Source organism: Varroa jacobsoni, unplaced genomic scaffold (genome assembly GCF_002532875.2).
Source record: "Varroa jacobsoni isolate VJ856 unplaced genomic scaffold, vjacob_1.0 scaffold_1250, whole genome shotgun sequence".
Taxonomy (NCBI): domain Eukaryota; kingdom Metazoa; phylum Arthropoda; class Arachnida; order Mesostigmata; family Varroidae; genus Varroa; species Varroa jacobsoni.
The window spans coordinates 56034-81369 of record NW_019214152.1 but is presented as its reverse complement, the minus strand read 5'-3'; the positions used below and the strand labels follow the sequence as shown (position 1 = coordinate 81369).

The window sequence follows — 25336 nt, the reverse complement described above, 5'->3', positions numbered from 1 at the left end:
TAATTGGGATCCTTATCTATGTAGGAGGTTGACATATAAGTAAAATCTGTCTTATCATATAGCTTAAGACGCACCGTTTTACTCGAATTCTAGAAACGTATTAAATTGTTATTATCTACTTGCCGTTACTCTTCAGAGATTTCTCTTATTTTTTAACTAATTTCTTTTTCTTTCCCGTTGAAAATGTTTAGCTTTGATGTTAAAAAAACTTATCCAACTAAGACCTTTTCACCGCGAAATTTACGGTTATTAATTTCATTTGCAAGTGATCGGAAAAAAAGTAGTAATCTATAGGCTCAAGGCTGGAAAACTGGAAAAGAACATCCTACCTAAGGTCTTGCAGAGTGGCTTTCATGACCTTTACCTTTTCAAAACCTTTACACTGTGCAAGGACGAATCACAACGAACTCATTGGTTGGAAAAAGTGTTTTGAAATGGTATATATAGAGAATAATAAACAGACAATGAGGAATTACATGGGGGAAGAAGCAGAAAAGAGCGAGCCTCACTTACCTACCGAACTTAATTATACATGTATATATATATATATAAAAGGCCGAAATGGGGTACCGAGCAAAGAAGTATTAAGAGCGACGATGCGATTCTCTCATATGAAAAATAAGCAAGTAAGCCCTTTTAGACATTTTAAAAAATATAGCGTCTTTCTTTCAATGAAATATGCAGTACTCACCTTCTGTTATTTAGGTAATCAATATTTAGTCTGTTACTCTAAAAGTCCAGTACAAGAGTCTAAAGTTTCGAATGGCAATTCCTCTATTATGTTGAGATTTGAAAATTCTTCTATTGAAAAATCATTACTTGAAAAAAATAGCGACCCGTGAAAACAGCAGTGTCTACAATAGAAGTTCTCTAACTGCAACTCCTGTTACTTTTGTCACTGTAATTCATGCGATATAAGATCGTTTGTTATCGTGCAAAAGGAGTGGTTTCGCTCCCTTGTTCAATCTTGGCTGCTCGACGCAGAAGTGTTTATTGTCACCCCCTCACTTCGCCTACCTCAGCTGTAATCGATAGAAAGCTATAGTGAAGAATACCTGCATTAAGCTTTAACAGGTGCCACCAATTTTTGTAAATGTATGGTTGTCTTTAGGTGACGTTCCGTCGGTTCAATTACATAGCCCGCTAAAATAACGGTCTGAGGCCATCGTAAACGATACCTCCCTTCAGAGCACAAAATGCCCTGTTTTCATTCAATTAAACCGACGGCTCGCAATATGTTAAATTATGATGCTTCTACATGGAAAAGCTACGTGATGAACTGTCACTAGCATCCAGGTTAGAGCTTAATGGTCATAACCCACTCAGGATTTTCCAACTTCCAAGGGTTACCGCAACTCGACTTTTAAGAGTCTGAATACTAACATCCGAGTCATCATTCCAGAGATTGTAAATGCATCACGAAAACAAAGAAAAAAAGTGTCACGAGAAGTTCCAGCGTTGTCAAATATTGCCCTTATGAAACTTGAGATCAACTTTCCTTACGTTTCTTACTGTGAATACATACCTTGCCGTGTGTGCGTTTGCAATACGAGCTGCGCGCAATTAATAAATAATATATGCGATTTCCGTTCCTCAGAGCACTCTACGAATGAAGCCTTCTTATTAGAGGATTTTTATTTACTTTATTATGAGGCCACGTCGTGCGGTCGACCACAGGACAGCGCTTCTGACGCCGCCGCATTGCGCTCGTTTTAATTAAAGATTCGTCGTTAAATTTTTGAGCTCGCAGGGCACGCTGTTGGTGAGATGAAAAAGATTGAAAAAACGCGAAAGAGCCGACCCACTAATCAACTTCAAGTGACGGAGGTCTATACCCCTAAACACTTCACTTCCTCCCCTTTCCAGGGGCTTCCTCATAGAATAGCAATAGGATAGAATAACGGGATTCGGCCCGAACAAAATATAATGGAAGAACTACTTTGGATGGAAGCGGAAAAAGCACGGCGATGCTTTCGTCGCAATGTATTTATGTCGATACGGATACAGTTGCATCGACTTAACCCAAGAAATCGGCTTTTACAGTTATTGGATCTAGATAAAACATGGATTGCCATTTGCCTTGTTGGTCGGCCTCGTATTAGTCGATGCTAGATATATTGCAGATCTTCTTGCAATTTGATAAACAACTGAATAACACAACATATAGAAATATCAGTAACATGTAATAACAACGTATTAGATTGTCGAAAAAAGTATTCACTGATTTCAAGCCAAAAAGGAAGCAAATATTTTTATACTTCAAAGAATATTATCAGATGAAGTGTGGGTCAAGGATTTTCTTCGATTTTTTTGGCTACAGCATAAGCCACTTACTGTGAACCTTCTGTTCCTTCTGGGCAAAAAAATTGTGAAACTAAGGCCATACCCAGGAAAGGGTTCTGAAGAGACCGGAATGGGTTGATCTGGTTGTTGTTAGCAGTAGAGGTTTCAATCAATCGTTTCGCCAGACGGCAGCAACTTCTAACGTATGATTCCTTTCACCTTTCATTTCACCAAAAGGCCCAGTTTGCACAAATTGTACAGCGTATTGTTTTCTGAGCTTCTTTTTTTGTATCCGGTTTTCTACAGATGGATTAAGACTGTTTGGTGGTAAATACCTAATTTCTTGGCGGTGTTACAGCTACTCACGTGTCGATTTCGCTCAATTTCCACAATAATCTTGTCAGCTTTTTGCGTCACTGATCGACCACTACACGGAACATTCTTTTTATTTACGGGCCCATTTTCACCGATAACGTCTTGGCCATAGACAGCACAGTTTTTTTTTACAGGCTTAAACAGCGTTCGTGCCTTTACTGTGATGAGATTATTATATTTTCAAAAATGTCACTTATCTCGAGGACGTTTTTTCCTAAGTTTGAATGAAGCCGCTTTAACAACATCCATTATCCCATCTGTCAAGCCGCACGGACGCCGATGCAACGCAATTCATATTATCTAAGATGTGCTTTAAAACACATCTTGCAATAATATCTAGTTTCAATCTGTATGCATAGTAAAGAGTCTGTCTACGAGATCTTTGAATACTAAATGGTTCTGACCTCTTGACAAAATGCATATAAAAAGGCTCCTTAACTTGCAGCGTTGGTCAACAATCGAAGCTTAACATCCTTCACCATTTTATGGGTTATCTGTACCAGCGGCATAGGTATGCGACCCAATACAGCTTCCTTAAAATGTGTAACAAATAGCTATCTAGATAGAAACAGGAATCATTGTGATCCGATACGTCAACGTCCTTCAGGTGTCTCTCCAACAGTTGTCAATTACTAATTAAAAATGATACTTTCTGAACACATTTAGCACAGGTAATTATTATTAAGCTATAAAATTACTATTTATTAAATTGCCAATTTACGTACCTTTTTATCACTAGGTATACGTGAGCTTATTGGACGTACATATTTATATAGGCAACGGAGCATCGTATAAGAGTTCTCAAGTCATTAACGATCAGCCTACCGGGTCAAGATAACGCGTCCAGCCTTTTTGGAAAAGATTTATCAACACATTTATTTCTTATTTAATAATATGACGTTAATTTGACAACCACGTAATCAGTGCCAACCAGCATTTCTTTTCATACTTTCCATGCTAATTTTTAGAATGTATTCGCCCCGCTGTAAAATACGACAAAAGGATTTTTAATTACACAAATAAAATAAAAGGATAAGTAGCGAAAGACTGTCACTCGCAGTAGCACTCTCTAGTGATGATTGCGGCTGGATGAGTACAAAACGGACGCGAAAAAACAACCGTTCAATTTGGACTTGAATCATTAAGCTTTCTTTTTTTTTTCGGAAACCTGCCCTGTGCTTTTTTTTTTTGAAAACGGTTTTATGAAAATTCATATAGTTGAAACCAGAATAGAAAAGTCGCAAAATTCCGCTTTGTTTTTACGTTTAGTGATTTTCTTTTCTCGACACGCATCCTCATTCACTTTGTCACACGGTGCACAGCGAACTCTGTGTTTTCACCTTCCATTTTGTTCAAACACAAATATCAATCATGCCACTGTTTCATAAACAGATCATCGTGACTTGCATTATTTCTTAGGGTCAACGACAACCTAAGGACAGAGCATTAGGTAGGGTTTCGGCTTTATCGTTAAGGAAAAATGTATCCTTCATTTGTTGTGCATGTTCAGGTATACTGGCTAAAAATTGCACACAAAAAATAATTTTACAGTTTTATCTAAGGTCGGAACGAACTCTACAGAAAGTGGGGCGTTTTCAGCTGACTCACACTGAAGCAGTATACTAGACATGATCCTACGGAATAAATACATCCAAGGCAAAACAGGTATAATACAAATGAATAGATAGTGGTACATGACATTACTAAATATGCATAAAAAATTGTTATAGGACATACTCCTCATTTAATCTCCTGAACAAAATCTCATTTTACTTTTTTCCCATGCAAGCAAGACATCGCTAGTGCTCTAGCTACATTTAGGCCCTACATTAAAATAATGCAGGACGGAAAACATGAAAAAGAGCTTATCTTTCATGTAATACCATTGCTACCTCTATTTTGAATTACAAAAATGTTACTCCCTCGCAGGAATTTTCTTTTTTGTTTTTTGTTGTAGAAAGATAGAGCCGGAAGCAGAAACATAACTGGGACGTTTCCGGTGAAAAAGGAGTCGGTAGAACATTATGAGGAAAACCGTGGATCGATAGGTGTTCAATAGGACACATAGGAGCAGGCTTCAAGGATCGGACAAACACTGGTGAAACTAAAAAGGGTAAATATGCGAGTAGAGAGACAAGCAGAGCTGGCTGCATATCGCGTAAAAAGTGGACTAGGATAGACCCAACTAGATATTCTTTCCTGTCCGGTGTATCCGCCGGATCGGCTGGGCTACATCCTGGTCATTCTATATGTCGCTATTCCCGCCTGTAATTTACAGTTACTACTACTAACAAAACAAGCAGCCGCGTGCTCCTATAGACTGCCACCATCGATCAGTTTCTGGGGCCTGCAGGGATGTCGGGGCACCATGTTATTCACATTAGTTTTAGTCCTGCTCCGAGAGAAAGGGATGCTCGTAATAAAGGATAAATGATCCCTAATAGCAGTGCTGAACCACAAAAGGCCACCGGACAAAATAGGTAAACGAGAGAATCGGAGACTAACCCCCAGCAGACGTAATGGCCAAGAACGCTTTATTCCCCAACGTGTACTCGTATATTTTCTCTGAACTCAATGACCGCAGCTCCCTTAGCGTTATATCCAAGCATGCTTATGAAACTGAAGATGATTATTACAATGTAATCACGTAGACTTCTACAAAAACTTTATGAATTCGCTACCTAATGTAAGCTGTAATTTAAATTTAGAAATTACTCTTCCAGTCTTTCTTAGTGTTATCGCATTAACCACCATACCACAACAAAAATGGTAATATAAATAACCCTATTTTTCTCATGAAGAAGCCCTAGGAGCTTACCTCGGACAGATTTCGCGGCGGTTTCGCGTAAATAATGATGCGTAAAGAAGAGCAAGAAATAAACGAACACAGACAAGCTGCAGAGTTTTTTCTACCTCTGGCCGCTGCTTTACCGAAGACTTTTCTGCAAAGTTAAAGTAGCTCTAAAAAGAGCATCGATTTAGGGGCGAAAAAAGTATAAATATCATAGGTAGGAAGGACCTACTATGGATTTGACTCAAACAAATTCTTCTAAAGAAACTATCTATTTCGTTTAAATTATTGGGTTGAATCATTTCACGTTCGTATATTGAATGGAGTACTTGCGAAATAAGCGTAACTAATCCCCAGTAAATCGATTTGCTATTGGAGCTTATGCGGTAAATGTATGGCCGACTCTTCCGACAGCTACACAACACTCAACTGTGCTCCGACAGAAACAGGGAAAATGCACCAACTGAAGATTTCGCTAAACGGCTTTACCAAGCTCCCTGTCCTTGTGCTGTACGACTAACTATACGGTCACCTCCCTTTGCTTTATATAGGAATCAATTTAATATGGAAAAGTCCTGGTTGATTTAGGAACTAGGTTTATATTAGGGTCAGAAGGCTTTAGGTATCTCAGGCCGATGTCCGTTAACTGCGCTAAAGCTTTACATGAGCTTCGAGTAACAGGGGACAAAAGTATTGGTCGGTCATCTTCCACAGTTAATTGCTCAGCAGATTTCCCTAAGAAGGATCTTACGATTTCTCTCTTTCACTCTCTCAACTCTTTCCATTTTTCAAGGGTTTTACTTCTGCTTCAGTTGACATTATGGTGGTGATTTGAATATTACGTCTATTGTATTCTAGGGTGTTTATATTTGTAGAGTTGCTTGTCGTGTTCCAGAGGTTTATAGCCATAAATTTTACATTTTATCATCAATGTGCGGATCTCAACTCACTACGCCGTTGATATGTTAACGTTAGAGCGAATGGTGACCGTCGCGGAGCGACTCTGGCCTTTAAAACCAGTGTTTTCCGCTTTCCTCTAAATGTATAATCGAACGAAATATATCGACAAGTGCCTATAGTGAATATTGGTGCCTAAATTACCACAAGCACGTTTGCTTGATGTTATGTACATTAGAGATAATTTCTTACTATCTCAAAGCCAGAACGAATATTTTGGGCGTGCACAAGCTGAAATTGGTTTAGATTAATATAGTTGAACAGTCTGATACTGAAAACTATCTTATTAGGATCAATCCTCAGTTTTACTCAATGATACACTACTACCCACTGACTAGTCCCTTCAGCAACATATTCGCTCCTAAAAGTGGCATATGAAAATTTTGAGCGTTATAGACCAGTATGCTTATTTCCACGTACCACCTACCCAAACGTTGTTAGCTTTTATCCCATAACCACCAAACGTTCGTAGACGTCACCGTCAAACATCATTACAACCTCGAAGCACGGCAGCGTCTTCCGGCACACAGTAAACGGAGCAAACAATACCGCCCTCATTCCCCTTAACTGTCACAAAGGCTGCTCGTTGAACGGGAAGTCAATCTTGCAATAGGGTCGATAGTTCAGTCGACAGGCAATCAACAAAGCATCTTGCACTGCATTTTCCCTCCTATTTTCGTCAACAGCGTCAGCTGCAAGATAGGACACTCAATGCTTCAGCAACTGCTACTAACAATGATGATCCAGCAAGACAAGCTGACCAAGTCAGCAGCTTGCAAATTGTCTCTCACGGAATAACATAGAGCATCTTAAACATGACTTTATTACGCATTAAATGAGCGTATCACTGTTGTTCCTTTAACTTACCTTATTTTTCAGTTTGGGGCGAAAGGATTAAGGTGAAAGGGTTTGTAAGATGGGCTCAAGGTTAAATGCAAAAGTCAGGGATACTATTTAGGTAATTCTGACACGCTCGTAAAGTTTCCAATCGAATTTCTATTCGTATCCGTCTCTGTCAGTACGCCAAATATCGGAAAAATGAACTAAACAGAAAACTTGGCAAAATGTTTAGCTTTGACAAAAAAAAAATATGGCTCCTTAGATATATATTATCAGGAAACATGAAGAAAGCTAATCCCTCTAAAGATGATCATGTTGAATAATTTTCTAAACACGCTGTATAATATCGTTATTTTCACTTATACAAAGTTATAGTCCACAAATACAAACAGTTTTGTTCGTGTTTTCTTGCGCGATCGAACCAACCCAGTTTCATTATGTGGTTCACGAAATCTACGTAAGGGCAATTAAATATGTTGACTAACCCTCTCTTGCCACCAAGTTATGACATTTCTGCTTTCGTAATTTTTCGACAAGTGATAACCGGGTCCCGTTTAATTGCCCTTTATATAGATGCAATACTCACTTGTTAAAGTAATGGTGATCGACCTTGATCTTTGTGAAGGCCTTGAAGTCATCAGGCATTAACATTACTGGAATGTTAACGTGAGTAAGCCCATTAATCTGAAATATTCCGAGACAATCGATTAGACCATAGCTTAATAGCGTAGCAGACTTAAACAGAACAGATTTATTTACGCTGATCTATGAATAGTTCTTACTATAGAGCATTTGTTCAATGCACCGCACTACATGCATTGAATCAAAACAGACCCTGCTTACAAATAGCTGGATTGAATATGTAAACCAAGCGTTTTTATGGAGGGACTTGAATTTTAATGCATTTTTCGGGATTTGCCCCTGTAGGGTCACTTCTGTTTGACATAGACAAGGAGTTTTTCCATCACAAATAATATGAAGATTTGAATTTTCGTTTGATTTGCTGACGGATCGTATGTAGGATCAACGAAAAATGGAAAGAGAACTAGCTTGCACTTCTGTGGAACCGTCGAACGAGCCGTCAAATGACACGCGACTGATTGCCTTTGCGTCTCATTGAGAACCGACTGAACCTGAGTGAAGCGAACTGGGGCTCTTTTTCTTAGTCTAAAGCGTTTCTCTAGACGCGTCATCAACACCTTGATCTTCGGAAGACTCCTATACGAAATAGTAACTCATTCCAAATCGTTTGTTTACTGAATCAAACACATTCAGAACTCCGTGGCCCAACACCTTGAAATTTCGTCAAGTATTGCTTTCACCGACTGACCCTGTTCGATAACGCCGCTCGAGTGACAATGTATGATATGCTAGTCGAATCGTCTTATAGTTTAAGATCCACACCGTAGGATAGTTCGTTAATACCCCTATTTCTCCGCTGCATTTCTAATCTATAATTTACGACAGTATCCTGTACATTGTATCCGATACATTCAAACGTCTGAAAGATCGTTAAAGCAAAGAAGACGGCCGTCGGTAGCAACGAAACATCGGACCACTACACGGGACAACACCAAAACTGTGTCGGATTCTGTGGTGTTCCCAGCGATCTCTAGCAGCCCCTTGGAGGATCTGCATCCGATCCTTGATCCCTTCGTGTGTTTTCTGCCCAACAGCAACAAGGCCGTTAATAACCGCCGTACAGCTATGCCGCATCTGCGTTGATTCAAGTACAGGCTGCAGCATCATCACTGGTGTATTTCTCCTATTTGTTTGATTTTTATAAACAGGAAGAGCCCTGAGTCATGCTGCCGAAGAACAAATAACTGAAGCATAGACACCTCAGCTACTCGGTATCCAACTAATGTCTCTACTAGAGACAATAACAACAATAACTACTGCCACGCAGAGCTCGAAACTAGACGCTCTAGTAATTGTACTATTCTATTTTTTCTTGCTTTTGTTGTAATTATTCTCGCTTCAGCTGGAGCAATAAGATACGCTTAATGTCCCGTATAGCTTTTACTTGAACTGTTGTTTGATGAGACTATCCAGCTATCATATCCACTTAGTCAGTCACTAGCAGTGGCAGTAACTGCAGTGATTTAAGTTGAATTATCTTAAAATATGACTATTTTTGTACATGAATTGTAGATTAACCCGTTCGATTGTTCTTTGCAAAGATGTAGCTTATGGATAATCACACGCTGAAGCAGAGGGCAGGCATTCTTTTCTATCACAGTCAACAAGCTTCCCTTCACACTGAGTTATTAGCATCGACTGGTATCGCGTATTCGGGTATTGCTCCTAGAACACAATAGATGAATATAATTTACGATATTGCTTTTTACAATAGCTTTTACAAAACCATTTACAACCGCGCGCAGGCGTTAGGCTTTCCAAAAGTGTGCTATGATAAAACCGCCTTAAATTCAAGTGACCCAATCTCGAATACGACAACGAGAGAAACTCTTCAAGTAGTCAGCGTAGATAACACTAACCTACGTCCAATCTGTATCTAGTAGCACTTGGGTCGATCAATGCAGCCCAGTGACGGCTGTTAGAGTTCGCACATTTAGAAATACAGATGGCTTTAAGCATGTACCTCGTAAGTGGCTACACAATAAATAATAAAAATGCGATTTATCTTTCAAGCACAGTTGCAAACCAAATCAATGACTGAGATCAGTGGAGTCAGCTTACTTGAAACCTTATTTCAGTTCACACAATAGAATATCAATTTCTATTTAACCGTCTATTATGATACGTATACTTAGGATCAGCCATAGGCTTTTACGATCGCGGCGGTAAAGGCTGCTTTTTGCCTGCTACTGCGCCAGTACTGAATTTCAAATTAAAACGCTGAATAAATACTGTTTTGTTTTGACTGATCAGGTCTTCTAGGTCGTCTAGAAAGTGACTATAGATTAGGCGCAGAAAATGTGAACTCCATCACTGGCTCACCACCGGATAGATAATGGCTATTGCCGCCACGATCGCGAAGTCCTATATCTGTTTACACTGCAGGTCCTCACATTACCGTATAGAGCAGCACTTGTTCATACCGTTGCTAGCTGTTACAAGAGTCAGTTGCGCTGAATTTAATTTTAGAAGTACGATCGACCGGCAGGAAACTAGCAGTGGTATTCGAAACGCTTACTCCTCATAAATCTGAGGTCTGAATTTATGACTGCGGATGATTTTCTATACCCGGGTGATACAAACGTGAAAGCAACAGTAATAAGTAGCTATACTGCAACTATCCATGTTCACAATTTCTGTGGGTGTCCTTAACGAATAGAATAATTCTTTGACAGACACTGCTCTTTCGAGATCTAGAAAGGTGCCCTATTTTTTTTTTTACCTGTAAGGACTCTAATGCAGTTCTGACAAAGTCTACACACTTAGATTTGTGTCTGCTTCCCAACAGTTGTGTCCAAACGAGCGACTAGTGAATACGGTTCAATCAATTGATGTGTCAATGTAAGGGCGGCCATGCGACAAGCAAAATTTAAGTATTCACGATTCTCAAATGCTTCGAATTGTGTCATTTTGCAACGAAAGCAAGTAAGGAAATCAAAATGTTGAAAAAAGCCCGCCTCCCCACACTAAAGACTCGCCGAGTACGTTGGTAAATCACACTAGTAGGTCGTTAATCATTTTTTTATGCGAATGACTTGGGATGGGAAAGTACCCTGATTGATGATACTCAAAAAAAATGATACCAAGGATTAAGACAAATAACTTGAGGCAAATGTAGAAAACAGCAACTACTGAATGAATGTAATTCAATACAGCTACTGTTATTTATTCACTTACGACTTCTATTTACTATTCGACTTTAGAGCAAAAACCACTGCTCAGTTGAGAGGTACGGCAGGTGCAAGCTGCCTAAAAAAGCAGCCAGATTTTCAGTTAATTTGTACCACGTCCTACAAAAGTGGCAAGAGACAACTGATAAAAAAAGCAAACGTATAAATATATAACAACTCATTATTTAACGAAAGCGTTGTCGTTTTGAAACTGTTACTTAGTATGATTTCTACAGACGCAGAAAAATGTCTCTCGATTGCCTCGAACAAATTTATTCTTAAGACAGAATCGCGTTTACTTTAAGAAAGAACTGGTATTGACTAACCCCTCTTATTCTAGACCCGTGACTCTTGAAAATTACAGTTGATAAATGGTTGAATGTTAAACTAGCTGAGCTTTGGTTAAAGTGGTTGGCATATAGTCAAAATTGATTGTCACTTGGAAAAAAAACAGCGAATAATTTTAGTCGGAGCGTAGCTGGTCTTCGACAAGCCGTTGAAGTAGATGCGTCTTTTAGTCAGCATTACGACCCTTATTCCAGTCTCATGCGCCTATAACGAACCGTACATAGAACTAAAATATTAACTAGAACAATGTCTATCACATAAATTCACAATTAAATTTACATTATTAACTAACGTTGGTTCGGCAAGCTGGCTAAACTACCTTATTTGGGCCTATAATCTTTAATATGTTGTGGTTCGCGATGGCTAGCAGATATGCTTACAGAAAGAGGAGGACGTGAGTCTGGAATAAGGGTCGTAATGCTGATTAAAAGCCACATTTACTTTAGCGGTCCATCGAAGATCAGCTACTCTACGGGTACAATTATCATTTACAGACTTAATATGTTAAATATCCAAAAAGACAACATTTTATAAAACCAACCGGACAGTGGGTTCCGGATTGTAAGAAGCTAATAGTCTATACCTCGGAGGTTGAAACTGGTTGTAACGGAGATAGACTGGTATTGGGGTGAGTAGGTGATGTCAAATTGCGCAGTAGCTAACCGGACAGAGCAAAAGACATGAACAGCAATGGGATTCTCACAAAATAATTCCTGATCTAAGAGCCAAAGATGTAGACTATTGGGTTAAGAGATAACGGGAGACCACTGAGGCAGCAAAAGAAGAGCAACTTGGGAATTTCGTCCAGATTACTTCCTTGTTGTATTATCAATCAGCACTATTCATTACTATAATGTACACATACGCCGTAATATGAAAATAGCATAAATGAGGATGTATTCATGCCTATTGCTACTAACCATTCTGTTGTTGCCCATTGTTTGCTTGGGGGCAACACCACTCAGTACAGGTGGAGGAACTGTAAACCTCTTAAAATGATGGTATCACTAGTGCAAATATGTTACGAGGAGTTTACGGCTGATGGATTGCCCGGTGGAAAAGATTGCTTGAAACAATTAGCGAAAGTGGCTGAATATTTATATGCAAAAGCAACGATTTGAAGAACAAATACTGCACGTATATGTAATCGCATGAGATACACAAAAATCCGTTTTAGGATGTTTGTTTTTCCCGTGCTAAACAGGGTGTATCTAATGACGACTACAAGTCCTTTGTTGTCTATAGTCGCTAAATGAGCAACAACTTTATCTCGCTTACGTCTGTATAACAGTTGAGCCGCAGTCTTCGATTTCCTGTTAAATTCTAGTAACTACTCGAATTTTAGCATTCAGTGTTGTGCATTTTAATATAGATAAATATAAACTGGAACCGCTAAATATGGCCTTCTAAATTTTAAAGGTAAAAATATATGGTCTCTTTTTAGAAAACACGTGTCGCCTACGGCTAATGAGTGAAACTGCAGGACGTCACTATTACCCTGACAAAATACTGAAAAAAACTCGTATGATTCCTAACAGATGAAATAGCGTGCTCTAATGTGTTTGCATGGTAAAATCATTCGAACTATTACTATAGTAAACCACCATTATAATGTAATATTTAACTAGTTAGTCTATAATAGTCGTTAAGAGCCGATAATATAGACGCCTTTGCACTAGACCAATATAGACTTCCGCACGTAATTACGTGCATCCGTATTCATCAATATGATAGAATCTGATCATTCGTCTTATTTATTCGTATGCATAGACAGGTTCTATAAAATGTAGCTCACTCAGATCGCATATTAATCAAAGCTTTCTTTCTTCAATGGCCAGAATTTAAAGGTCATACCCACTGCTGTGGGCAGGTTACGAGCAACGTAATATTATACCGTGCTGAATTTCAGTGCAAACAATGAACCTGGAAGCAGTCACTGTACGGACCTAAGAAACTCTCTGTATCCTGCAATAAAAACCTGACACTCTGCAAGGGCAATGACATTGCTTCAGCAAATGACAGCATTGACTCAGCAAAACAACAGTCTGAACATTTTATCTGATTTGTGAACTTTTTAAAGTATGTGCCAAAAAAAAGGAAAAGCGGCAGACAAGCTTTTCTTGCTTCACGTTTTTCATGCCTAGAAGAAAGCGTCTTGCCGACGAACGTGCAACTTCGGCGGTAATGCAGGTTATTCATCGTGGTCATGTTGATAACAATCTGTAGCCTAGTCTCATAATGAAGTACTCGCTGCAGTAAAAAGAAGTCTCTACCGGAAGGCATTAACAAAACGATTGGGAAAGAAGCCTTAACAAAGTCATCGACAATCAAGGGCAGAAAGCATTTCGTCAGACTGTCGGACTAGCGGACGGGCGGACGTATAACCCGCTCCCACCGAATCAAAATCTAGCCAGATAAAGTCGGCGAATAGTGGGCAACTAGAGATGGAGGCAAATAGAGTAGAGGTCTATTGCGAAAGAAAGAACGGAGGCAAGAGACGTTAACCCCAGAAAAAGCACCTCGAAGATAGCTGAATGCTACGAACACTGGTGTGTCGCGAACAGCACAACAACAAACGCTATCATTCTAGGGATACATTTTGTGTATCGTACATTTCCCGCAAGCCCTCAGAGTAAAACAACGGAAGAAATAGAGCTTCTGTTCAAACTACCTTTCACAAGGCTGAATCTGCGCTTGCTTTATCTTGCACGCCCCAACCCAATTCAAGCTTGTATCGCCTGATGGTTCAGGCCAACCCTGTCAATTCAACCAACTCGCTGACTGTCAGCTATCGTAGCCTGGGCAAGCTTTTTGCTGAGGGATAGCCATTAGCCCATTTGATATGTTTCAGCCTCAATAAGAGAAATTTAGCATCTTTCATGTGAATACTGAAAATAGTAACGGTGAGCAAAATCTACTACCTTATCGAAAGAAAGGAGCATTATATTTAATAAAATACTACATGTATCTCCCTTACATACATCATTCAAAGGATACATATATATATAAGATTTACAATGCTCGAGTGGGCGGCTTGCAACTTTAGAGCCTTCGTTATTCTGTTCCAAAAAGGCCTGGCAACAGCATTTAACACACAAACTTCATTAACGGTTTGTTACTAATAGCCGGCGTCTAAGGCGATAAAAATATGCCAAAAAAGCTAGCTCTGTTATGTTGTGTGTGCCCGATATTCACACGTGTTCAGTGTATCGTTTCTGAGTCATGTACGTGAATTAAAAAAGCTCAACCATGTTTGTCTGATTGACTGATTTTATAGTGACAAAAACTGCCACTGCACTGCAGTTTGTTTTTCACATATGGCTAGTAAACAAAAGAAAACCTGAACTCATCAGCTTACATAACATTCCATAACAGGTTTGCTTTCGCCAATTCTAATTAATATCAACACAGCCTTTCCTCTAATTGTCCGCATTTCGTAGACGTCATCTAAGAAGCGAACTCACTTAATGAGACATCATAATAGCTTGTGTAAAAACTTCGTGCCCGGCAGCAGTATATATATATATATATACATGTAGGCCTGCTTATTTGGAATGGAAAAGCATGTGAACACGGCAAAGCACGTAGCAAAATCGGCCATTCTAATAAAGCATCAATGTGAGAACAGAATCGCTAGCTAAAAATAATTCTGATGATAATGATAAGAGAATATAAGCCCTTGTTAAAGGAATGGATAACCGCCAACACGGAGCTTGAAAAGAAGATTTGACATAATTGAGATCTGCCCTCTTGTCCACGAGTCCCAAAGGCGAATGACAGCAAAGCTACTAATACCTTGGAAAGCTAAATGAATTAAGTTCGTTGTCTCCCAAGTTTGCTTTTTCAAATTACAAATATATATATATATATATAGTTGGCAACTTGATGCAATCGAAGAAGTACGTCAAATGGCAGTCAGTGATTTCACGGACGTTGCAAGACACTATTTTTATTCAATGTTATTTGACAATATGACTGTAATCGATTTTATAGAAAAATAGGGAAGTGACTAATGATTTGATAATAAAAGCCGGTTTTCGAATACCAGTCAAATCTCCACAAAACTGTATCTTAATGTAATAGTTTGTCTCCATAAGCACACTTAATCGTATAGCACTTCGTTTCTTTTATACAATAAATTTCTGCATTTGACATTTGTAACCGTTCGACAGGTCACTCTCAAAATAGTTAGCTATATATTGGCTTGGTAATCCGTTCATCATGCAGCGATCCACCCAGCCGCAAAAGCTGTTCTGAATAGGCGTCTCTTATTGCGACAGATAAAAGTTACTAGTCCGATCGATTTTCGTGACCGTCAAGCTAATTAGTCGATGCATAAGCGGCATGCATTGCCTGCTGAGCTTTTCACGGTTGATCTACAAAAGTAGTTGTACAATAGCGATAAGGACAATAACAGCAACAGCATAAAATAGCTATGGATAAATAGTAATAACATAATTTTTGTTTCCTGTTGACGTAGACGGCGGTTCATAAACGTAAACAAGGCAGGCTGGAATGAGATTCAATGAAAAAATGCAACCAGGAAGGTGAATAAAGCAGTTACGTGAATGATGATTAAATGGTAAAGAGAATCAGCACTAATAGCGCAGAAAGACCTGACGACACAAACAGCGAGGAATTAAGTTTCTAACGAGTAAACTAATAACAACAAACGCGTCATTCATGTTTCAATAGACACTAGTTGAATTTTTCTTTACCATTATATATTATTTTTCGGCGGAAAAAATCTTCCGAGCAATCATTGAGCTGTGGCATTTGCTAAGTCACATCTAGTAGTCTGTTAGTCGTCTAGGCCTGTTCTAGTTCACTGAAATCCAAGTAAACATATTCAACTCTTGAGATTACGAAACATAAATCTATAATAGGAGATTCACAATGCTATGCGGTACCACTATCAATGCGACTGTGTTATTATAGTGCTGCATGTATGATAATAATTAGTAAAACAGTAAATACGTTGACTTCAGAGTCAAGTTTACATTCAAACTCTTGCTTTCACCATAGGACTACCTTCTCGGGAAGAACGAACGATTGTTTGATAGATACATCGTCATATATATGTGACCACATACCTGTTTTCAATTGTTTTGTCTGGAACGACTCTTTCCGAATTTGTCAATCAACGTCTGTCTGTTTCTGGTAATCCGTCTGTGATCGTGTTCGTCGTTGTATGTTTCGTGCCGCTTCGATTAAAACTACTACACTCCATAGATGCGATGCTGTCGTGGGCAGATCGTGGTAAGAGTCGCATTGGACCCGACAAGCGCTTCAAACCTCACGCAAAAATATGATATACGAGAAGCGATAAATGTGTATATTGTAATTGTCAATGGCAATTGTTACTGTCTTGCCTATTTGTTGACGTCGCACGGGCAACAACAGCACGCGGCTTTTTTTATCGCCGCTATCGTCAGCCGCATCGGCATCATCATACCAAGTATAGCGAGCACTGTGGTTGCTATCAATAACAATAGCACATCCCAATAGGATAGCCAGCAGGAAATTCCAATTATTTTCAATTTAAAGGTGCTTCTCTGTCTGTTTTCTTCATTAACTAATCTCTGTGTTTTCGTCTATTTCAAAGGGTAGCCTTGCCATTGAGATTCAATGTCAAATCACTTCAAGGAAAGTGTGGTATTTTTAACAAGTAATAATGTTAAGCATTGCCAAATAGAAATAATTAGTAAATAGAATAGAGCGATATGTACATGAAAAATACCCGGTTTGAGTGTTTAGCTAAATATATCATTGAACAAATACAAGAGTACGTTAGCACAGTTGGCAGCTGAATGTGTGACCGTAAAGGCAGCCAACAATATGTTCTGCTAGCCTTTGGTGTTAGCTTCCGGTTTTAAAAGTAGAAGAAAAGTTATAGAATGGATAAAAAAAATTAAGACTGAAGTCGGAACCACTCGTTAAATTTGCTTTTAAAACTCCCTTGCTGTTCATTAACGATTCAGTAATACTCCACTGTGAGCAGATAGTCTAATGAACTGAGGACGACGTTATACCCAAGTGTTCGCGTGCTGTTTACCTCTTCGGTCTTGTGATCGCCGAGCATTGAAATGGGCAGACTGGTAGGTAGAACGCAACTTGGCGTAAATCTGCCGTATCATTTGCAGCTTTGGAATGAAGAATGGGGGAGAGAATGGCAAAATTCGAGCGCATTATTTAACGGATTAGCCTGAGCCGGCCCAAGCCTGCCGCAATACCGCGATATGTTAACATAACAATAGAGACTAATAGCTCGTAAAATACTGTTCAATATACAAAATAGCACTTTGAATAAGTTAAGATGCAAAAGACTCATAGTCTCAAGATGACTCGCAGCTGTGGCACCTGTAAATTTATAAACTTGGTTAGTGGGTCTCGATAACAATTCAGGCTAGGAACACCCGATTGTTTGTACAATTCGAGTTCACTTGGCGACGACTAATATGTAAATATCCAAACCATCTGATTTAGGCTTGTTAAATGCTATTTAACCTCATGTTTGGGCGAATATACTCAACATACTCACAGAGACTACATCTGTCCGAAGAGCACTTCAGAAAAACTATCTGATAGTTGGATTTACACTGGTTCGGGAGTCATCGTTTCACAGAGCGTACTTAATTTTGTCAGATAGCACGGAAAATTCAAAAACTAACCAACCATTCTATCTAAAATCAGGACCTTTCGAGGATTCGATTATATAGTTTGTGCGTCTATTCTACTATAAATCAGAAAGGCCCAAATCTCATTTCCCTCTCTACCCATCTCTAACCCATTTCAATTCCCTACGTTGGCAGCTCATTCCTTATATTTAAGTCATATTAGCATTCTTCATGCTCATGTAATTTCCATATCACGAACTCACTTGGTTTCTCAGTTTATCAAAATCAGCTACATAATGAGACACTTTCGAGAGTAAGCAGAAATCATCTACTATGAATTGACGTGGGAAATCTGTAATGATACGCTACAAACTCCGTGTAATCGCTTACACAGCCTATTGTCATTTTAACAAAGCTTGCATGTTCATAAAGCTACACAATACATGCTAAAATGATTTAGGCTTTATCTTTAATATTGATTAGCAACAAATATAGAGAGAACCTAACTTTTGTTTTTTCGTGGTAAGGTCTATGGTAGGATTTCCCCACATATTAGAGCCGAAAAAAAAAATAAACAAATTTCCGTTCCTGAGTACATCAATATGCGGGCACATTTTCGGTCAAAACACTGAAGTTGCACATCCGCGTGTCGTTTGCTGCCACATAAAGACATAATCAAATAACGAATTGCCTAGAGCCAACACGCGTCACAGTAATGGCAAATGGAGATAGCTGAATGATAATACAGTAATCATTAAAATACATGGAACACATTAGAAACTGACTCTCCTATCTGTAAATGCAGCAACTTTGGAAAACAAACTTGGGCTTAGGTAGATTCTATTTCTGTAGGTGCTTTATAAAATTTAAACGAAATAAATTTACTACAGGATTTATTTTAGTAGATATGATCAAAAAAATCTTTACGAATCCCGATTTACTTTTCTCTTAATTCAAGTTTGCATATATAACACAGTCGCGACAAGTAATGCCAGAATATGCGTTTTACATCGCACAGAATGCCATATTCCTAAAATGGAACCTTCAAATTCTTAGTAAATATATTTTTGACATGAAGCTGAAGATAAGCTTGATCAGCCAACGTGTCCTATTTGTGGTATCTTTTGCTCGGTTATTAGCAATTAAAAACTATTGTCACACAATTTCGTACAGTGAAGTTCATAACTGTAAAGCACGGGCTTGGTACGTATACACCATTGTCCTGGTATATACGTACCAAAATATAAAAATAAAATCTGATCCTTTAATATGCGTTACGTATGATTTAACGTTCAATGTCCGCCATCCGTTATTCGATTCTGGAGTCAATAGAGTAGAAGATTTTCGCCGCATGTACAAATCGCAATGCGGATAATCAGATGTCTAGCGAATTTTATCGATTTTTTCAATTCGCTTTATCTCCTCGAAGCCAGCACAAAGAGATAAAACGATAAGATAGATTCCTGACACATCAAAGCCTTGACTTCAAGATTCCAACATTGAAAAAATTTCTAGAGGCCTTTTTAAAACGTCGAACTTATGATGTGCACTATTACCAGCCTCAGGCCAACTCTTCCTGTCACTTTTTGGTCTTTGCTAGTTCGTTCACCCGTTCCATTCTTTCTTCCTGTAGCTATTTTTCGTCTGTCCGTCAAGAAGCACCAACAGCTGCTTGATTGCACACGGAAACAGCTGCTTCTTAGTATAAGACCCAAGGGGGCAGTACATCTCAGAGATTTTTCGTACAATTCTACAAAAATCATGTGCCTTATTCGCGCATATTCTTCGAAAGGCCAGGTAGGGAAGATGAACAGGAATACTGCGTGGACATTACTATAGAAAGGTAGAGACCAAGAGAGAAATACTGTTGCAGTTGGGGGCTTGAGACGTAAAAGAAGCAGCGGTTGTAGCAGGAGAAACCAATCCTCTTCAATAATTGCGCTAGCGGCGTAGCACAGGGATCTCAGTGAGCAAATCCACGCACACTCCCAGCTTGTGACAGTGTTACTTGCTGGTCTGTGATGACGATCCGAATGCTATGGTATCGCTCGAGCATCCGGCGGTTTGTAATTACTTTTCATAGGCTTGCGTATATTTCTGCTAAAATAACTTGAGGCTGCACATTAGCACACACAAGTATAGGAATGAAATCGGGTGAGTGATTAATAATTATTAGCTTTATGTGAAGCTATGTTTGATAAACATAAATACAATTTCGCAGTTTAACCGTAATATGTTCATGTAAGTCCCAATCATGCGGCAGGTAATAATAATAACAGACACATTTGATACATCAAATAAAAATCTGTACTATAGTCGCAAATAGTATGCAATAGATTAATATAGCAAAGAGTTGTATAAATGAGAAAAATTATTAATGCTTCAGTGAGATCAGATAATAAGATCCAATTCAGTGCACGCGTCAAGATACAGTTCCCTAAATCTGAATCTTAGCTGCTCTTCTTGTTGTGCTTAACTGTAAGTAAGCTTTGCCAAATTCGAAGCTAGTGCAATGTACCCATTTTTATGTATGGGCATAATTTTTATTTTACTTGTTCGAGCTCCACCAATGTGACAGCGGCAACGCGTATAAGATCCTCAAATATACATCGAAAACTTCGGCTTTGTGGATAGATCGATTCAAAATTATGTTCACTGGGGTATTGACTATGTTCTAATGAAACCGCTATAATAAGGAAAGCAAAGTGAAATATCGCTCTGCCCGAATATCTTCCATGCATCAACTGTATCAATAAAACGTAATGGGCCTTTCTGAAAAGAGTATGTTATTGCAATCTCTGTATATAACGTAATTACTATTGTCATAGCCACCTTGATTGAGGCATTCTCAAAAAATCTTCACAGCGATCAGTGCATGTGTCTCAATTAGCTAGACGCATCCCTCGGGGCATTCTGCAACGCGGCATTATACTCGTTTTCTACAATTTGCTCCTAGTATATCAAAAATGACTTAAACTGTGTATGTCGAATGTGACATTAATCAGTCAATCCACAATTCTCACCAGTGACTTAACTTGTTCTTTTTTTCAATGAAATCAATTATAGATGGTAAACGCATATATTTTCCATTAAAAAGTGTTTTTAAAATATTTTTCGCAAACATCTAATTTTACCAAGCATACTATTCTCATTATGGTGTGTTCTGATGAAGCAAAGCCTATACATAAAAAATCACAACTACTCTTACTGAGCTTGGCACAAATTTAAGCAAATTATTTAATTTATTTTCAATAAATGTTATAAAATACGATGTCACACAAAGATAGTCAAGGTATACCGTTATCTGTGCCATTTCTCAACCTGTACCATGAAATTCTGCAGTTTATGGAAGAGCTTACCACACATTTGGTTCTGCATTAAATATTAATATAGTTAAATATACAAAATAGCTGAGCGGTTATTTAATAAATTCGAAAAAAGATAAATAATTACTTGTATTAACATAAACAATTAAATCGATTAGGTTTCTTAGGTTGCCAAGTATCCGGCCGTCAAGAATTATTTGAATAACGTGTTGCACGTATACAACATAACGTAATTAGTTCTTGAGATAAAAAAGAAGGTCTAAGTCCACAAAAAATGGTCTTTTTTTCTAAATAAAAAAAACTGGCCTCTTAAAAAAATTGGTACAAAACTGATAAAATATAGATTGACATAGCGTGAAATAGTCAATGGTCGCTTTTTTTAAAAATTCTTTTTTACTCATTATGACGTATTATCACAGTAATTAACGCAAAGTAATTGTTATTTCTTTGGCCAATCTCTCTTTTTGCCAAGACATCAGCAACGATCACCTTTAGCAAAGCTCATACAGCAAACTGCAAGAATAATTAGGTAGACTGTGAATCCCTAGCCTCTCCTAACAGTAACTGTAGAAGATCGTACAGATGTTGGAGTGGCTGTTACAGGCTGTTTAACATTCGTAGACGTATCTTTGGTTGTTGTTGTTACTGCTGTGTGACGTGATAGTTATGAAAACATTACTATCGACGTCATTCATTCGACAACATTCGGGTTGACTCATTTCGCTGAATAATTTATATTATAGATCTTTTCATACTACGTATCAAAGATATAACAAAGATCAAAATAAATTTTACAGCGCGAAATCTCGAACTATATGAATGAAATAAGTAATGCAGTCTTTTTTTACCATAGGCCTTCTTGTCATCAAGCGCAAGCCAATAGTAGACGAGCAGTGAATAACCAGAAAGGAAGAGAAATGATCTAGATGGCAATCTTTAAAGACGCTTCAGCTGCATTTCTTCAATCATGATCAGAATGTGATTCTTTGGCTAATACGGGCCACTTTTATTAGTTGTTGCTTGTTCCGGAGAAGCATTAGGAAGCAGGTAACGGAACCGGAACTTGACTGCCACAGATCGGTTCTCGTCGCCCCACTGGCACCAGCGTAACGGACTTATCTCGTTTAGCAGCGATCGCAGTCAACTATCGGTGACAGCAATGATACTGCTGTTGAACCACTGCTATCGTCAGACTGATGAACACTAAAAACATCTACTTTTTTAATAATCCCGGACCTGAAACATCTTTCGTAATTTTTTGTATGGACATAAGTAGAATGGATCATTGTAGTGATGTAGGACCGAAGCAACAGAGTAGCGCATATACGCAATGGGGACCAAAACTAAGTTCTACTACAAGCGAAATATTTCAAACGAGCCTTACTACATTGGCTGAGCCGTAAACCGGTTACCTAAACAACTGTGAAGGTCGGAAATCATATTCTTCCATAAATTTCATTTCTTCCTTTGATGGTATAGACCTAATTTTAACATATATAAATTCGATGGTAAATGAACGGTAACATGTAGCACGAATATAATCAAGATTGACGATGAGCACGGTAAACAGCTATATTCCTCAAGCCCTACTCTTTCTATCCACCACTCTCAGGAGTGCTATAGTCTTTTTACAGATTCTTCTAGCATATATAGCGTGATATGGGCAACTGCGAATAGGAATTATCAACTGCGTAAATCATACATATATAGAGTGAAAGAAAAAGTAAAAGTAGCACACACCCTCTACAGGTCTCTACTATGTATTATATTTTACGAGTACATACCGTGTGATTGACTCCCCACATAAACACGCTAAGCAGGGGCTCGTTGGCGCGGAACAGTTTGGCCTTCTGCTGCTTAGGCTTGAGGTGTTTCTTCTTCAGCCGACTGGCGCTTTTCGCTACTGAACTCATCCTGGCGGATGTTTTACTGCTGCCGCTGTTAGATGGTAATTGTTGTTTAATCGTAATCTAGCTTTTCTGGCCTTTAAAGCCTTACCACCCTGACACTCATGCACAGACGAATATCAGGTCGCAATAAGTTTTTTTGCCCTTCCACTTCGCACTCTTGACACCTGTATGGAGCCCTTCGCTATTGCTATCTATTGTTATTATTATTAGCAGCACTATAATGAGAATTAGGACGATGCGCGTTGCCAGCTGGAACTACTTGAAACAGACTGCCACACTCACGCAACTCATCAGTAAACACATTGACACTGCCAGCGTGATCAGCATCACCGTCAGCAACACCGGCAAAACAGCTATTCGGATTTGCCCCTGTTGTTCTGTCGTAGAAGTTTCTTTTTAATCGAACTACAGCTGCTGTTGATTGCAGTAATGATCGTCGCAGTAGCGATAATAATAAGAAACAAACATCTAGAAACAGACTTGAGCTATGCGCATAGTATTTGTGGGTTCGCGTAATCCTGTGGCGTTTCCAACAGGAAGCACTGATTATACTGCTGCCGCAGTCGTTGCTGTTTCGCGGATTTTAGGACTAGCAGCTGCGACTGTAACAGCAGTAATCGTAGCAGAAAGCGGCAGTTAACCGATCAATACTATTCTCCAAACAAGGGCACCAGTAAACATACACGATCCATTAGAATCAACCGTTCGTTCGCTCGCTCTAATTCGGTTCGTCCCTTCGTCCGTCTGACCGACCGATTACCATCAGTAGACTGAAAACCTTGCCAGTCCAGTAGATTTGTTGTGTTCTGCCTATGTATACACTATACGGATGAACATACTTTTTGATAAGCCACGGTTTAGTGAGTCAGTGAGCGAGCTGCTGGTTGACCGGTTACGCGGCTGATCAGTTCGGTATTCAGCGAGCCAGAATATAGTCAGATAATAAATAGATAATATCCATGCTATGTATACACTCTGTACAGTATTATGATAGGTGACCGTAGCGGTAGAGACTCTTGTTGCTGTCGGGTGAGTGAACGTGCGCACCGTTCACCCTGGGCACCTGCTGCTTGCTCCTTCTGCTATTCTGACCACTCTGCTACTCGATGAGCAGTCGCACGAAGATCTTCCCTTCAACTGTTAAATGCTGTTGCAGAGTATGCTGACCGTCTCTATTCACACCAACCAGCCATGCCAGCCTTTGCAGATTCCCCCACACACTCACTGTCTCTGCAGTCGTTCCGCACAGCAGTTGACTGGTCCGTTGCTTCCAGCGAGCTCAACGACTGGCTGAGACGACACTCGAAGGCACCCGACCGACTCCTAACTAAATGCGACTGCCACTACGACGAGCCGCGAACATCAGCTACTTTTACGAACGGCCAGAGTAGAGTAGTCCGCAATACCAGACAGCAGGCGGATACAACACAAGTGTTACGTGAATCAGACACAAGTCGACAGCCACTGTCCAGGTGTTACTATTACTCCTGCCTGTCCAAGTGCAACCTCAGTTCCCGTTCTCAGGCCTTACAAAGACACCAGGAAGAAACAAAAACGGAGGGACAGATTGCAATTCAATCCAGTCGTCGTCTCTGTTGTCCTCTCATGCACCTCGACCCAAACATAGCCCATTTAAAAACCACAATACACACACACACATAGATAGACACACACACACACACATTGACACTCGACCAGGGACCACCCAATCCAACAATAACACTATGACTGGGAGATCGCTAACGCAATGCGCTCACGGGGACGGCGATACAGCACTGGCCCTACTGGCTGGTAGCTAACAACGTGTTAGCAGACGACAGATCCGCGTAGTCACTCCAAATAAAGCATACGGCTATGAGCATCATCGAACCACCCACGGCTGCTGTGAATTCTGGTAGAACCTAGAATCAGCAGCTTGATGATCTCCTACACAATTTTGTTATTGTTATTTGCCGTTATTAAAGGATGATATGCTTGTAAAAAACAGAGGGAACTAACTGAACAACAGACCAGTCCCCGTAAAATGGAGCAGACGAAATGGCGGGCTTGTTCACTTACAAGCACAAGTGGCCATCCC

General features: G+C 39.3%; 1 protein-coding gene across 2 annotated transcripts in view; it reads right to left on the bottom strand.

Annotated features, from left to right (window-relative positions):
- The window catches only part of PIP4K (phosphatidylinositol 5-phosphate 4-kinase), a 38272-nt gene extending 13256 nt beyond the window's left edge, over nt 1-25016 (bottom strand). The window contains exons 1-2 of one of the 2 annotated variants that reach the window (XM_022846726.2): nt 23134-25016; nt 7833-7930 (exon numbers count right to left, since the gene is read on the bottom strand). In XM_022846726.2, the coding sequence (XP_022702461.1) occupies nt 7833-7930; nt 23134-23262 (227 nt within the window). In that variant the 5' untranslated portion in view covers nt 23263-25016. Of the gene's footprint in view, nt 1-6833; nt 7107-7832; nt 7931-23133 lie in introns of those variants that run through there. The other variant, XM_086971546.1, reaches the window with a different exon arrangement.
- Between the last annotated feature and the right edge of the window lie 320 nt (nt 25017-25336).